At 41.1% G+C, this 17027-nt stretch overlaps 1 protein-coding gene across 2 annotated transcripts; it reads right to left on the reverse strand.

The window, feature by feature from the left end:
* Positions 1 to 101: 101 nt before the first annotated feature.
* DDX23 (DEAD-box helicase 23) lies at positions 102 to 16548 on the reverse strand. Of its 2 annotated transcripts, none has more exons than XM_087954014.1 (17): positions 16363 to 16548; positions 13218 to 13426; positions 12856 to 12966; positions 11347 to 11443; positions 10782 to 10847; positions 9774 to 9912; positions 9514 to 9647; positions 8670 to 8782; positions 7447 to 7590; positions 6709 to 6934; positions 6253 to 6398; positions 5212 to 5389; positions 4708 to 4950; positions 4142 to 4293; positions 2510 to 2618; positions 1893 to 2067; positions 102 to 1180 (listed from the first exon to the last, which is right to left on the reverse strand). In XM_087954014.1, the coding sequence occupies exons 2-17, from the start codon at positions 13424 to 13426 to the stop codon at positions 957 to 959; spliced, it is 2466 nt and encodes an 821-aa protein (XP_087810140.1). In that variant the 5' UTR covers positions 16363 to 16548; the 3' UTR covers positions 102 to 956. The 2 variants fall into 2 exon arrangements, with proteins under 2 accessions (XP_087810140.1, XP_026533149.1); XM_026677364.2 differs by having other exon boundaries at positions 16330 to 16548.
* Positions 16549 to 17027: the final 479 nt, after the last annotated feature.

A 17027-nucleotide genomic window follows, 5' to 3' on the forward strand; every position in this document is an offset into this window, starting at 1 on the left:
ATTCAAAAAGAACAGCAGCAGTACAGCTATGGCAGCAGTATCACAGGTCTTTACAACGTATATATTTCTACTTGTGAAAAACCAAGAATAAACAGGCAGAATAATGTTTCATATGGATTTATAGTAATTTTTTTCAGGTCACTGGGAAAAAAATAGCAGTCTTTCTGTACATTATCTGCCCTTTTTATGTGGACTGGGGGGGCAGTTCCAGATAAAATAAAAACACAATTGCATTGAAACATAACAGTTTAGGATTAGAAATGGGGAGAAGTCCTCTTTGGAACAGGAAAAGAGGGTCTGGAGAAGTAAGTGATCACAAACAGAATTCCCCTCTTCATTGGGCCAAGTCCAAAAAGTCCTCCTTGTCTGATTTATGGAGATGGAAAATATAAAAATAGGTAACTGAATCCTCCCCTCTTCAAACATGTTTGGAAGGCAAGATTGCTAGCCATTCTCAACCACCACAACAAAAAGAAATACAAGTTTTCTATAGACACCATCTTCAAGAAGACGATTAAAGGATCTGTGGAGATCAAGATTGCAAGATGACACCCTACCTCTTGAAGCAGGGGTGTCAACTCGTGGTCAGATGCGTCATGCGCTGGCCGGGCCCACTCCTGGTTTAGCAAAGGGGGGGAAACATTGCGATGTCATGTGACGACAATGTGACATCGCGAGTTTGACACCCGTGTTTTGGAGAAATGTTCCTATTGTTCAGTCTTCACTTCAATGCAGGGGTCATCATATATATATATAGTGGGAGAAGTGTATTTACATTCGCAGAAAATGAGAAAATGAAACAGCCACTTCACTGTTAAAGACTGGAAGAGCCACTGTGTCACTTTTACCCTGTGTCACTGCCTAGGCCTCAAATGGTGGTCAAAGGGTGGCCCCTGATTATAATACAAGGGGGTGTGGGGGGGGAGAGGCAGCTCATTGTAGGCTTAACTACACACTCAGGCAAAGATAGTCTCCTCCCGACGCTTCTTAGTGAGGATGGTTCCTGGTTTGTGTTGGGCATCTGGATGGTTGGCCAGTTCTGGGGGGCATGAAGATACCGGACTCTCAAGGATAGCTTGCTTAAGGTCATAGAAGACAGCAGAGTCCTCTTTGGTGACAAAAGAAATAGCGACACCACTTTTCCCAGCTCGTCCCGTTCGACCAATGCGGTGGATGTAATCTGCAACGAAGAAGGAATTGAGTTGTCAAGGCACAGACGCTACTGGTATATCAGATACAATTTGGAGACCTAGCGCAGAGTTCCCCAACCTTTCTGGCCTTGCAGACCAGCGGGAGGTTTTGCGTGAGCAGCAGGCAAGTGCGTGCACGCAGCTCCATTTGCGCAAGCAGCAGGTGCTGCGGAGACGCGCATGCGCGCACTTGCCTGCCATTTTCACAACTCGGTTGCAAATACGGCCCAGAGATTGGAGACCCCTGACCTAACAGGCTCTGGAGAACTGTATGGCTATCCTTTAAGAACAGCATAATGTTTAAGAAAGCAATAAACAATGGAGAGAGCATTTCAAGGCTCAGAATACTTTCCGTACATTATTTCAACAATCCTGGGACTAGCCTGTAAGACAAGGTGCCGAGTAGTTCTGCTTTGTAAAAACTGTCTAATAAGAAGGCAACTGGAAGAAGATTTAAATTACATACTTTATGGCTTTTGTATTTTGCCACGATTCACCATCTAGCAATGTACTGCTAGGAGAATCCACATCTCTTTGAGATTGACTGGGGCATAATATCTTCTAATATTCCAGTCATCCTGCCTTACACATGCTCACAAACACTAGTTCTTCCAAATTTCATTCGGAGAAAAGAACTATCCAACATTCCACTCATGGGGGAACTTGAAGGAAAGGGAAAAAATAAATAAAAGGATAACTCACCTTCTATGTTTTTAGCCATATCATAATTCACCACCATGGACACATCCTGAATGTCAATACCACGACCGGCTACATCTGTGGCCACCAAAATGTCCTTGGCACCAGCCTTCAAATTGGAGAGGGCAAATTCACGCTGCTCCTGACCTTTACCACCATGAAGTGTGCAAGCATTGTACTGTAGAGATAAAGGGAACAATATATTAAGAAAAGTCCAATTGTAGTGAGGGTGGTGGTGAAGAGAAGTGAGCAGGAACGAATATTGATTATTTCAACGGCATAGATATTTGAAAGGGGAGTGCAGCAGAATTAGTCCTACCAATTTCCTTATAATTTTAGAGGTATCTTGCAAGTTACTTTAGGGATAAAAATAACTGGCAGCTCAGCAGAAACAGTCCTTTTTTTAACAACAAAGTTCCTTCCTAGAGTTGTTTATAAAATTGATGAATGCATTTTACAAGCTCAACAGTCGACTGCAACAGAACAGAGGAGAGAGAACCACACATTGTCCAACAGATAAGGAAAGATTTCGTTCCAGGAGCCTGGAACCCTAACAAGCCTTAATCTCAACACAAACATTTTGTAAACAAAAGAGAACTCTAAATAGGATCGTGACTCACCCCCATTTTCTCCAAAGATTTGGCCAATACATCACAGCCCTTCTTCTGATTGACAAAGATGATAATGGGTGGATCAAAACCTTGCTCCAAAATAGCCAACAGTTTCTTTCTGTGTAAGTGAAAGGGGGAAAATGGTAAGGAATAAATATGAATGGCTGAGACTGGAAGGGTATCACATATTAAACCAAAATATCCTGCTACATTCTAGTACTACATGTATATCACAGTACACTGAAGCCTTTTTCATCCCTGGGCCACCATTTCAGGAATAGTTTGATGCCCTGTCATGCAGGAACACCACGGATATAATCCTACCTTGGAATCAGCCCACGTTGTATATTTCAAATAGAAACACAAAGAGCAGACATGAAACTCTAAGGCAACTAACCACAAAGTACTCACCTATTGCTACGTGTTACTTCTTCAAAACATTTTAATTTGTAATGGGGAGATTTTTATCTAAAATATCAGAGCAATGCTTGTCATGTAAGCAAAAGATAAGCAGCACAGGATAGCTCTCCAATGAACAAGATGCATTTCTGCCCCATTAGGGGCAGGGCATGGGGAGTTGCACTCAAGAAAGTACAGTGCTTATGAACATGTCCCCTGTTGAATTAAAATGGGTCTCCTCTGGACCAGCTCTCAGAGGATGACAATTAAAATTTAGAAATGTTTTAAAGTAAACTTGACTAGTAAATGCAACTATTTTGCTTTATATTGAATAAATATACAAATTATAAGTGTATGAGTAAACCAAATTATCCATACAGATAGTACTTTCTTAACAAACATTTGAATTAAAGATGGCTTCAGTAGTGCTTTAGGGCCTGTAAAGCATTTCTCACTGTTGCAAAAAATGGCGCGCGCATACCCTTGCAGCCATGTGATGACAACCTCAATGCTTACCAATCTATTAGCATTTATGATTGATTGCCAAGCGTCCCATCATCATGTGATCACCATCTGCAACCTTTTCTGCCAGCTTCCCCAGAAAGTCAATGGGTAACCAGCAAGGAAGGTTGCAAGCAGAGAGGACAGAGGGGAAGGGGAAACCCTTCTGGGATTGCAGGAATGGAGCTGAAATCCTAAAGATTTCATCCCTGTTCCTGTAACCCACTGGAGGATTTCCCCACCGTGTACAAACTGAAATCCTTCAGCAGGCTGCAGGAATGTTTGAGAGAGCAAGGGCTGCTTGCTGGGAGGATTTCATCTCTACATGGAGCTGAAACCCTTTGGCAGGCAGCTCTTTTGCACCATCCATTTAATGACCCAGGAGATGGCTTAATTACTAAAACTGAGGAACACCAGGATTGTGGTAATTGAACAAAGCAGTCATGTGGGCATCTCGCTTAACAATAGTTTTGCTCAATGACCGAGATTTTGGCTCCAATTGTGGTTATTAAGCAAGGACTACTTGTAATGCAATTTAAGTTCTCAAAATAGGAAAGCAAATTTAGTTTAACAAAGGGTGGCAGAAATGATGGTTGGATAGATTTCTACTTTCCTCAATGTCCAAAAACAAAGAAAGAAACAGAACAAAACTTGGTTGTTTTACCTTCAAAATTTCTGGAACATTCAGGTCTTTAAACAAAGCTCAAGTTCCCACCCTTCACCTCCCATCCTAATATTTACCTCTTCTCTGATTCTGACATGAGGAAGACCTTTTGCTCCACACGCTCATGTGGCTTGCCAGCTGAGCCAATATAAACCACAGCTGGCCGGCGCAAGTAACTGCGTGCCAGACGTTCCACGGCAGGTGGCATGGTTGCTGTGAACATCACAGTCTATCATGGAAGCAGACACAGAGAGAAAGAAATAATATGCAAAGATTCTTACTCAGTAGTACTTTTCTTCCTCTTATTCCACAGAACAAAAACCTTCTCTTAAAAAAAAAAAATTGAGCTCTTTTTTTCCCTATTGAGAAAGTCTTTTTCCTTTATACTAAGACATTTGAATTCTCAAGTGAACAAAGCTTCCAAAGCATCATAAAATTTAATTATACTTTTCCCCCATAATTGCCATGACCATTCAACTCTCAGACAGAAGGAAACTCCTTTTAATCATGGTTAATTTTCATTTACATTTGAAAGCTGACCATGTGAGATAAAGAGGTGGAATTCTGGGTCAAAAGATAGAATTCAATTTAAACTGCTTAAAAAAAACCTGAGTTGACAACAAGACATTTAAGTGCCACCAACCTGTCGGTATTTATGCTTGCCCGATTCAAAGTTGGCCAGCATCTTCTCGGGGTCCTCAGCCTCATCGGTATCTGGTTTCTGGTTAGTAACAGGCATGTGTTCCAGAATTTTTTGCACATCAGGTTCAAACCCCATGTCAATCATACGGTCAGCCTCATCCAATACCACATAGGTACAACGGCTCAGCACCAGGTAGCGATTCTCCAACACATCAATCAGTCGGCCAGGTGTGGCAATCACAATCTGGAATTCAAAGGGAGAAAGGTACTTGTGTCTACCCTGACACTCAAGGCCAAAATCAACCCTTCCCTTCCCTCCTCCAGCAAGTTCTGGAAGCAAAATACTTGGTCTAGTCAGGACATTGAGCTAGGCTGTGGAGTGAAGGGAATCCTGTATTAAACTATGCACAGTTGCCATTTATTTTTCATGGGGTGCCCTTTGCCAATCTACAAGACAAACATTTGTGACTGGGAAATGTGACAAATTTTATTATTGCAATCGCACCTCGCAACCCATGCGCAGGCGGAAGCCTTGGTCCTCACGTGAGATGCCACCAATAACAGCCACGGTGCGGATGCCCAGGGGCTTTCCAAACTTAATGGTTTCTTCCTCAATTTGCTGAGCCAACTCACGAGTGGGAGCTAAGATGATAGCATAGGGACCTTGATCGGATTCCTCGATCCTGCAATGGAGAAAAACGGCAAGGTGAATGGTAATGTCCAACTGAATGGTGAAAACTTAAAAGAGCTTTTTTAAAATATATATATATAGTTTAATGCCTTTGAAATCTAGATCCATCTGAATCAGCTTGAAACGTATTAAAAACACATTTCTTGTCATTTTCACTCCTACTTTAACAAAGGATTTCCTAGGGTACTGGATTGTCAAATGTAATGGGCTCCCATCAGACAAGATTATTTCTAATCTACTGAATCTAGTGGAATTGTTGAATGAAGTAATGCAGTTTTTTTACAAATATTATTCCAATGTCCAATCAGGGCTTCTTCCAAATGGACGGAAGTCTACTATCCAGATGGTGTCCAGTTGGGGAACCATGTAAAACAGGAACTTTAATAAGATCATTTCGGGGGGTATGGGATTATTTATGAACCACAATCTGGCTTATATCTAATTTGCCTTGTTTGTGAGCTTCCCCAAAGCATCTTGCTGATTTCTATTGGCAACCTTAATGCTGGATTAGATTAACCTTTTGGCTGACCAAATCTTAACTTCTATATCAAATTTTGACTGTAATCCTGCTTCTGCACATTCTACTCTATAATCTGGGAAGTGTCACTTGATTGTGGAGAAAGCTTCATTCCTACACAAAAAATTTTTTACAACACTGAATCCCTTAGTGCAATTCTCTAGTTTGCCACAACACAGAGCTAAAAATTCAAGGAAATGATGGGAGTTTTTCTAGAATGGCCAATAGAACATTGTTTAATATCAGACAACTATCAATCCCTTAATATTTACTGTTTGTCCAACCTTCTCGAGCGATTTTTCCCCTCCTCCTCTAGAAAGATGTCCCAACTCTCTCACCTATCAATCTTAGGCAGAGTGGTGATCCATACCAGTAGCGGAATAAGGAAGGCAGCTGTTTTACCACTACCAGTCTCTGCTACGCCAATGATATCACGATTCTGCAAACCAATAGGGATGGCTTGACGCTGGATAGGAGTAGGTTCCTGGGCAAAACAAGAAAGAGTTATCACGATACATTTGACCTTTTTAGAAGAAATCATGCCGGTTCAAGGCATCATCAACAGACTCCAGGAAATGCAATGTCCAATTGTGGCTGCTGCTGCCGCCACCACCACCACTATTACCATCGTACTTCTGAATTAAGCGCCTTGGATTCAATGTCCATCTGCAGTGGTAAGGCTAAATTATTAGAGACTGACAGTAAATAATACCCTATGCAGAAATCTAGTTTTAAATTATCATGATAATAAATCAAAGAACCCCATCAGACTCGCGAACCGAACAGCTTCTCACCTTATAGCCACATTTGTCAATAACCTCCAAGATGTGAGGAGGCAATGAGGAATCTTTCCAGGAACGAATGGGATTTGGAATCTTGCCTCCCTTGGTGGTGATGCTGTAATCTTCACGGAAGATACGCCAGTCCCTGTCCGTCATTTCATCCAGTTTCTTTTGAGACCAGTGCCGGTCGTCCCATCGCTGCTTAGCCTCCTTTTTACGTAGCTTGCGCAAGCGTGCCCTGGCAAAGTGAGGAAGTTGAATCAAGAAATCAGGCAAAATTACTGCAAACAAAACCAATAAACATAAAAGCAGAAGGAAACATATATCCAACAAAAACACAAAAATTGCTAGGGTCTGGTTATGGATACGGCATACAGCATATGACAACATTCATAAAATTCCCATTAGCAAGTTTCTCTTATATGAATTTTTTTTGGGAGGGGGAAAGGGGGTTGTTTTATTTTTTTTGCAAAACTCTGGCAGAAAAATAAATTCTGGCTGTTTGATCTTCCCAATTCTCTCCCTTGGCCCAAGTTCTACTATTTTTTAATAGTAACTAACTTCACCACCACTGACTGCTACCATAACATTTGGGGAAATATTGGACTATCATGCATTTACCACCTCCATTTGAACACCAGGATCCAATGAAACTGCTGAAGCATGAGCCAATATCACTCATACTGTGAGGATTTTTGTCTTCATCCTTTCAATTCCCAACATCTTTCACCAACCCAGCATGAAACCTACTCTTCTTGCTCCTTCTCTTCCAGTGTTCGCCGCTTCTCCATCAGGTCCCCATAGAAACGTGACTGTTCCCGCTTCTGCTGTTTCAAGTCAATGCCAGCAATGAAACCACGCCCCAACAACTGAACCTGGTGTCGCTCCTTGTACCTATTGGAAGAACATATCAACAAGCCATGATGCGTCTTAACATGTAAGCTCTTACTCTTTTAGAAGTTTTCAGAAAGTTGAGAACCTCTAATCTGAAGTTTTGGTTAAACTGTGGAACAAAATCCATCCCTGAGCTACATAAAGACAGCTTCAAGGATGAAAAATGCTCTCTTTTGGTGCCAGTGCCTTCTATGCACATATTGTACAAATGCCAATTTGCCGCTTGAATTTCTACCAAGCTATCTCACATTAAATCTTTGTGCTTTCTCTTCTGCATACTAAATATTTATTCAGGCCTCATGCATATTTTGAGTGCCAGCTGGGCAGAACCAAGTGAGATGAGAGGGGTAACATCTTGCATTTCAATCTCCAATTCTTTTGAGCTTGTCAACTGACAACATGGCTGGTTCTACTGTAGGAGCCACCTTTTGTTTACATACATGCTCCTCCTGGCTTTTTGGGGTACCTGGGGGGAAGGGGGCATGTGCATCTCGGTTTGGGGACAACAATAATCAAACGCAAGTGGCCTGCCAACTCAAGTAAACAAATAATAACAATAGCACTTAGATTTATATACCACTTCACAGTGCTTTACAGCCCTCTCTAAACAGTTTACAGAGTCAGCATATTGCCCCCAACAATCTTGGTCATTTTAGCTACCTCAGAAGGATGGAAGGCTTCCAACCTTGAGCCTGGTCAGATCTGAACTGCCAAATTGCAGGCAGCTGGCAGCCAGCAGAAGTAGTCTGCAACACTGCACTCTAACCACTGCGCCACTGCAATGAAGCAATTTTCCACTGACTACTTAACTTGCCCAATTTATATCAATGGGAAACTCTAAATATTTGCAAACCACCTAATAAATCTAAGTCCTTAAGACTTTCTTATCCATCCCTTCCTCAGAGTAAGACTGTCCTTATTCTTTTGCATCACACCAAAATGATTTTCCATGTTCCTTTCATTGCATTCTTCCCAGAAGAAAGCAGGTGTAAACACTTCTCCAGTCATAGTTGAGCTGAGTCCAATCCGTATTATGAGGCAGCATACCATACTGAAGCTCTCCTTGAAGAAATACTCACAAAGGATTGTAGTCAATAGAAGTATCTTCTGAAGCATCCCACTCAAAGACAAATTTGCGGTCGTTCAAATGTCGAGTGCGCCTCCGCTTTTTGATCCCACCCAAATATCGCTCCTGGCAGAAATGAAACATGTAAACATTCAATTTTGATCCTATCTTGTTTTCTCTATGAACAATATAGCTAGCAGGATTAAACAGTATGTTCATTTCTGTTTTGTATACCACCAATAGGTGATGGTTGGAAGTGAGAGCATAATAAACCTGAATAAGGCCACCGAGTGGCAGAATATTTATGGAGGTTCAGTCACCCAGGTCAGTTGTCCCAAAGGTGCTTTTTAAAAGGCAATTGGGCTTTCTTTGTTTTTTTCCTTGAAGGGGTTTTGTTTCTCCAAGAAGCTTCTTCAGTTCTGTCTGAAAGGTGGGGAATGGAAAGATTTATATGTCATCCTTCCATTCCCCACCATTTAGTCAAAACTGAAGAAGCTTCTTGGATGAGAAGCCAAACATCTTTTAAGGAAAACAAGAAAGTTAGTTCAGTTGTTTTTGAAAAGGATCTTTGGGACACCTAATGGCAGGTGTGCAAAATTGAGATTTCCTGATTCACAATTCAAACCCGTCATCAGTAGGCTTCACCATCAATCAGCTTTATTCATCTAGAGGTCATCTCTAAGCTGAGTTTATCTTAGACTCCTATACAGTACATGTAAGAAGAATGGGCTTTAGAAGCCAAGAGTCATAAAACAGTTGAAAGAACTGCTCAGAGACAACTTGAATGTAAAGATGTTCTACTGAACCCTATTCCCTTTTGAACAGTGGCTGGAATTGCCCAAGTCGGCAAGCATTACTTTGATAGCATGCAGTTCCTTGGTCTTGTCTTTCTCCTCACGGATTTTCTGCCGTCCTTCCTCATCTTCATTGCCATTGGTCTCTCGTTCCAGGCGTTCCCTGCGCTCACGCCGCTCTCTCTCCTGAGGGTCTTCTGCAAGTAGGGCAAATGGTAAGATTTTCACAAAATTAATAACAGTATCAGAGAAACAAACTCTGAGCATATAGCGGGGTTGATAAATTGTACAACACCCGAGGGGTAGGGGGTGGGGGAATATACCTAGCATTTTTCTTCCCATTTCTTGGAATTGCTTTCTCTTTTTTCTCTCATCTTCCAGGAACCGCTGTCGTTCCTCCACTTCCTGCTGACGACGCTTTAAGGCCTCAGCCTCTCGTTCTGCTTTAGAAAGGAACTTGGGCTGCAACCAATCACAAGCAGGTGAATAGAAACATCCTTTTGTTGGAAGTTGTAAAAAATATCAACTACTACGAAATAAGGTTGAGAACGTCTAGACTGCTACAATCTGTTTTTCTCTAACTTGGTGCTCTTTAGGAACGCAGGACTATAACCCCTGTTAGGGATAACATTGTTTTACCCTAACTGTTTTGGGTAAAGATAATAAAATGATGAATCATGGTTTGTCACATAAAGTGTATGTGACTTTAAGCTAAAGGAATGTAATTAAGGGTGCAGCTGTAAAAGTACTATATAAGCAGCAAGGCACTCTCTGGCTTTTACTGGCTGGCTTATTGAAGACTGCATTCTTGCTGGATCGGGGAGGAGAAGAAGTGTTGGATTACTTTGAAAATATTTCTCAACGGAGAGAAGATAAGTTTTGGACAGATTTATTATATGTGTACTGACACTGGCTATTCGACACGGACTTTGCAATTAGAGTATCCTCGACAAGACTTGACTGAATTTGGTATATGACTAATGGACTGTTTATAATGACTATGCTATAATTCTTAAATGGAATAAATTATAATTTTTGATAGCACAAGCGTATCTGTATTTTTACTGCGTGTTAACTAGAAAACTTATCTCACACATTTACCTGTCTTCCTATCTGACTTCGCTGCACATTCTGTTTAGTTTGTTTTCCTTAACACCCGTTGGGGAATCCAGGCTTAACAACCCCCACCCCCAAATTTTCCCTGAGATAAATATCACATCAGACTACTCTGCAGGAGGTTGCTGGAATCCAATATGTCTTCCAATAAGGCCTTCCAAAAGTTGATTGATATCTAGAAGCAGAGAAAATGGAGAGATGCTCTTTGGACTAACCTTGGCTTCAGCCTCTTCTTCAGCTTTCTTCTTGGCCAGCAGCTCCTCCAGAGAAAGTGGCTGAGCCTGTGAACAATACAGGTGCTCATTAAGGTACCAAGAAAGATCACTAAAAAGAGACGTTGCTGTTATAAAAGCTAAGTGGATCTGGACATGACAAAAGCAGCCCACTAAATTGAGAAAAGAAAAATCTGAAGAATATAGGTAGTCCTCAACTTATTGACAGTTCAAGTTACAATGGCACTGAAAAAAGTAACTTCTGACTGTTTTTTACACTTAGGACCCATGGTCACACAATCAAAAATTCAGACACTTGGCAGCTGACTCATATTTATGATGGTTGCAGTATCCCGGGATCATGAGATCCAAGAAAGGTCATAAAATGGGGTATTTTGAAAATTCACTAAACAGCTATTTCACTTAGCAACAGGAAAGTTGGTCTGACTTGCGATCATAAATTGGGGACCACCTCTATATTCTTTTTAAGCAGATCATCTAAAAGAATTATTCTTTAATATCAGAATGCATACTTGACCATGAATGATCAAGAAGATGCACGCAGTACCTTTTCCTTCTTGGACAAGGAATCATCATCGTCATCTTTGCGAGAGTCTCTATCTTTCCTTGATTTGGAATCTTTGTTCCGACCTGGGGAGGTGCTCCTGAAGCAGAGACAGAAAAGAATCAAAAGGGAAACAACCTTCCTCCGTTGCAGTCAGGATCCATACATTTTAAAAAAAAGTGAGTTTCACGTCTCTCTCTTTCTCTTGGGAAGAATGTCATTCTGTTTCTGATATCACAGAGCACAAGACTGAAACAATCTCCTGATCCTCTCCAAAGCTAGGACTCTCGACTAATCCAAAATCACCGCCACAATTCAAAAATCAAATCAGAATTCCAACTACAGTGAGAAATTTTCAGAGATATTTTAAAAATAATAAACATAAGAAGCTCATCACTTTCTCTCAATATTGGAAACTAATAGTTAGTGCAGGTTCAGAAATTGGGTTTTGAAGGCATTTGCTATATCTTGAAAATCAGGTATAACAGAATAATCAGGATCCTTCCCATGCTTCTCTCTAGCTATCAGCACTAGGTTTTCTTTTGACATTGGACTTCAAAAAACATTTAAGAGAATAATATAAATCAAAAGTTCCTTTCTGAAACAGAAGAGAAAGTCTAGGAAACTTGTATGTGTGTATGTGTATTCTCTCTCTGTGTGTGTGTCTCTCTCCATATTACTTGTAAAATGTAATGCTCAATTTCCAAATATTCTAAACTCACCTACCAGAAAACACCCAGAATGAAAATATGTTTAACCCTTTCCCAAAGCTGCAGTCGAAGGGTTTACTGGAGGGTTTATTATCTTTACTGGAGGGTTTAGAGCAGGGGTGTCAAACTCACATCATCACAGTTGTATCACATGACGTATTGGGACTTCCCCCCTTCGCTAAACTGGGCATGGGTGTGTCCAGCGTGTGATGCATCTGACCCATGAGTCGGGAGTTTGGCAGCCCTGCTTTAGAGGCTTGAAAATCATTCCCGTATCATCACAAAATTGGAAATAATTTGACACCATATCAGTAAAGGGAGGCACATGGCAAACAAAATTATCGGACCACACCATTAAAATATACTCCACAAATTTCCTAACTGTATTTTTCAATTATGACTTCACTTTAAATGCAAACCTTGGGCTAAGACAAGAAATATGCATTTCAGTGCCCGATGCAAAATATATGTACTAGAAGACCACTAATAGTATTTTTTTTTAAATCATTCAGCAAGAGACATTTGTCCACTTAATCAACAGCCAATTTCTGAATAGTGAGGAGCCAGAAACACAATTTACTTAAACTTTCTACAACCAGAAAATGCAAAGCTGGAATACAATTTCAGCAAGTGTTGTCTCTTAAATCTTGAATATAATGTGTTTGATTTCTTAATTCTTGTAAACCAGTGATAGTTATCTCTAGGCCTCTAGTTATTGTTGCAATACACTAAGGATCTCTCTAGAATTACTGCAACACCTTTGAAGCAGCTTCTTTCTTTCTCTCAAAGAAAGCTGTTTTACCTGGATCGTTTTCGGTCTTTGTCTCTTCGATGCCCATCTTTGTCACGATCTCGATCTTTCTTATTGCGTTCTCGTTCTTTGTCTCTTTCCCTCTCTTTATATCGCCGCTCTCTACAAACATATAATTTGCAAGAAGAGTTTCTCTTAATACATGTAGCTCCAGAAGTTTACTGTCATCTGCTTAAATTCTGGAGAGTTTATTTACCAAACACATCAAATTCAGAAAGCAACCTTCTCTATGATCTTCTCATACCCACCAAACCAGCTTCTGCAGAAATACAGTTGTTGAATTTACACAGAAGACAGAAATTATCCCAATTATCCTTGAAAAAGCTAACTCTGATTACATTGATACACATTACCTCTCTGTTGATTTGGATCTAGATCGGGATCTTGATCGACTACCTCTCCTCCTGTCACGAGAGCGGTGTCGTTTTCTGTCTTTAGCAACAGGGGAGGCTTTTCTATCACGCTCCCGGTCACGTTCTCGTTCTGCTGACCGTGAGCGTCTCCGCTCTTCTTTGATGGGAGAAGATTCTCGCTCTCTCTTTTCAATGGTTTCCCCAGCCATCTAGATTAGGAGGATTATATTAATATGTGGGAGAAAAGGATAACAGTGAGAAGAGAGAATGCAACAGTCCATTTTTGCATGCAATTGTATCACATCTGCATCAGTGGTGGTATTCAGCCAGTTTGCACCAGTTCGGGCGAACCGGTAGCAAGGATTTGGCGTGGGTTACCGAACTGGTAGTAACTTCTGACTAGCCATGCCCCTGACCAGGTTGCCCAGTCGCTGGTCGCTCGCTTGCCCCGCCCGCCTGATGCTCGCTTACCCTGCCTGCCTGATGCTAGCCCATCCAGTCACTCCTTAAGGCAGGGGTCCCCAACCACCGGTCCGCGGACCGGCGTGCGTCCGCGGAACAACTCCTACCGGGCGCGGCTTGCTGGCGCCGCCATCTTTTTCATGAAAAAGTGCTTCTGGTGAGCTTTTTCGGGTAGAAAGCTCACCGGAAGCATGTTTTCATCAAAAAAGATGGCGGTGCCAGCGCTTCGTGAGCTTTTCCGGTAGAAAGTTCACGGAAGCATGTTTTCATCAAAAAGATGGCGGCGTCAGCGCTTCCAGTGAACTTTCCGGGTAGAAAGCCATTTCTACCCGGAAAAGCTCACGAGCTGGCTGCCGCCATCTTTTTTGATGAAAACGCTTCCGTGAGGTCACCGAAGCACTTTTTCATCAAAAAAGATGGCGGCGCCCAGCTGATGCCGGTACCGGGCGCGGCGCCCAGCTGATGCCGGTATCGGGGCAGGCGTCAAAAGGTTGGGGATCACTGCCTTAAGGTATTTCCTTTTTTCCCCCCTCCTCCTGACAATCGGCTGTTCCTACGACCAGCTATGCCGGGATTCCCCTCACTTACTGCTTAACCCAGGAGGCTTCCCTGAGGCCCAGAAGGCCCAAAATACGAAGGGGTGTGTGTGTGCTGCCAAAAGCAAAAAAAAAAAAAAAGCCACGCCCACTTACTCATATGACCACGCCCCCTAGTCACACCCACAGAACCAGTAGTAAAAAAATTTGAATCCCACCACTGATCTGCATCCCTGTAATCTTAAAGAAAAATCTATGATATTTTCTTTATAAAGTATAGGCATGACAGGGAACATAGAATACTACAGGTAGTTCTTGACTTACAACAGTTCATTTAGTAACTGTTCAAAGTTACAATGATACTGAAAAAAATGACTGTTTTTCACACTTACGATAATTGCAATATCCCCTGTAAGCAGATTTACTTAACAACCATGTTACTAACTTAACAACTGCAGTGCTTCATTTAACAACTGTGACAAGAAAGTTTGTAAAGTGGGGCAAAACTGTCTCATTCACTTAGAAATTTTGGGTTCAATTATGGTTGTAAATCGAGGATTACTTGTAATTAATATCAAGCACACCCATCTGACTGGCAGCAACTTTCCAATATTTCAAATAACTGTCTTCCCCAGTTGTACTTTGAGATTCCAGGGACAGAAGTTAAGACAAAGCTGCATAACGTGTGAAATCCAAGATGTTGCTTAATATCTCTTAATATTTCTCACAATAGGTCAAACTGGCTGCAAAGTTACATTTCAGCAACATCTAGATGCTATGTACACCCATGGCATGGATATTTTGCAAATGTTCTTTTCAATATGGCTATCTTGCCTTTTAAGATGTTCATAGACTTGTCACATATTCATTTTAGTCCCACTGACCTGTGCTTGAAAAAACAGAAATATTTTTCTGCTAAAAATAAATAAATGACATTTTAAATTAATTAACCTGTACAGTTTCAGATCCATATATACACTGATAATGGTACTTTCTGCTACAAATACTATATTCTTTGTGAATGTGGGGAATGATGTGAGCATAAAGTCTACACATATAGGTTCTTGAGTATATTTCAGCATTTCATATAATAAGAAACCAGGATTGTCAGTCAGTTAATTCCAGTATTATGCACATTCTGTATCCACAGTGCAAAATATGAAAATCTAGTTTTCAATCCACATACATACATATTCCAGGAAAATTACACTAATGTTTCCTGAAAGGATGTGATAATACATCGTGGATACCACTTTGAACCTTTTTTGGGAAAAGCCAAGCAAAAAGAGAAAAATTGAAAAATAAAAAGTAAATTCTCAAAGGAATTCTGTGCAGGAAAAAAATAGGCAGTATACAAAGCAATAAAAAATAGTAATTGCAGTTGTTTATTGGTCTCTGTGGTAAACTGAAACATATTTTTCTTGTAAAATCAATTAGGTCACCACAGGTTCTTTTTTCTCATAAATTGGATAGAAATCAGAAATCTTAAATCTCAGCATCATTTTAGGATTTTCCCACTATCTCACTCTAAAAAACAAGAAATATTGGAAGAGAGGAGATAAATTTTAGTCTGGTGAGAAACTTTTTCTGTTCCTGGAAATCTGTCCTCCCAATTCCAGAAGTAAGAAGAGGAGGGAGGGAGGTAGAGATAAAGATACAGAGAGAATATTTACACAGTAAGGTAAATGCTACAAAATATATCATCCAACAAGCTAAATTGGCTTAGCTTTGCATGAGTGGGTGGATTAGCCTGTTTTATAAATCGAGGCCATTTCCTTATCTTATGGTTCCATGTACTCTGCGCACACAGAAACATTCAGTAAAATTTAATAAGCAGCTTATTAAGCTGAAAACGTGAAAGGAACCAATGAAAATGCAAAATGTATTTTGCGCTTCCTTCATGGCCCTTTCGCTTTTCCTCCTCTTGTGGAAATACTGAAAACAAAAAGAGGGACACTAATCGGGACTCGCTTCCCTAGTACTGCTGGCCATCGATAACAAACTAATCCCCTCCCACACCCCCAATTCTTCCTATTCCCAAACTTAAAAACCCTCCTCTGCTTGTAGCCTCCAACATCAAAAGATTCCTGGGGAAAGAAAGAAATCTAAATCACCTGTAACGTTTCTCGACGTCCGTAAACACTCACAGCGTTTCTATAGCCCCGCCATTTTAGCCAACCTCATTCCGGTCCCCATAGCCCCTTGCCAGGCAGCATGATGGGAAAGCGAGTCCATCCAGCCTAATGATCCACCCTCAGGCACTGGGTTGAAACTACAACTCCTAAGAGACCTCACGAGAAAGGTTAACGTTCCAGCATGCACCACACCAAATCAAGCTTTTGAGGTTTGGAGAACTACAGTTCCCAGAAGGCCTTTGTATGAGAAAGGAGGAAGAGGCGTGCCCTAGACCTATACGTTGTTCTGTGCAGAGGCTTGAGCTTTTTGCTCTCATGGGTTGGGGTTTGTTTTTTTGGTTTCATGTAGGAGGTGGCGTTTCCGCATGGGAACAGATGAAGCTGATGAGGGTTGACTGGCCGGATGTATGGCTGTATAAATTTTTGCGACCGCTTGACGACCGCAATGCGTTATATAATTTTTTTTTTCCAAGTGACTCTCCCGATTTTTTACAGATCACCTTTGATCAGTCCTTGCTGAACAGGTCCCCCAAAAGGAAACAGCTCAACTAGCATGGATCTGTTCATTTACATTGCATTTGTACATTTTCTGTCCCTTGGGGAACAATAATAACGGCTGAGTATAGAATAGATAGAATAACTTTATTGTCACTTTGAATGTACACTAATTGGCATAC

Source organism: Notechis scutatus, chromosome 2, assembly GCF_049901735.1.
Source record: "Notechis scutatus isolate UNSWTSFEM ecotype Mainland chromosome 2, rNotScu1.2, whole genome shotgun sequence".
Taxonomy (NCBI): domain Eukaryota; kingdom Metazoa; phylum Chordata; class Lepidosauria; order Squamata; family Elapidae; genus Notechis; species Notechis scutatus.

Bases quoted from the DNA above. Each gene is read 5' to 3' on its own strand.
- DDX23 (XM_087954014.1), bottom strand. From the start codon at position 13,426: ATGGCTGGGGAAACCATTGAAAAGAGAGAGCGAGAATCTTCTCCCATC. The intron at 6,399-6,708 runs GTGAGAAGCTGT...TGTTTTGCCCAG, and splicing joins TTGACAAATGTGGCTATAAG to GAACCTACTCCTATCCAGCG. The intron at 4,294-4,707 runs GTTGGTGGCACT...CTTCCATGATAG, and splicing joins GCAAGCATAAATACCGACAG to ACTGTGATGTTCACAGCAAC.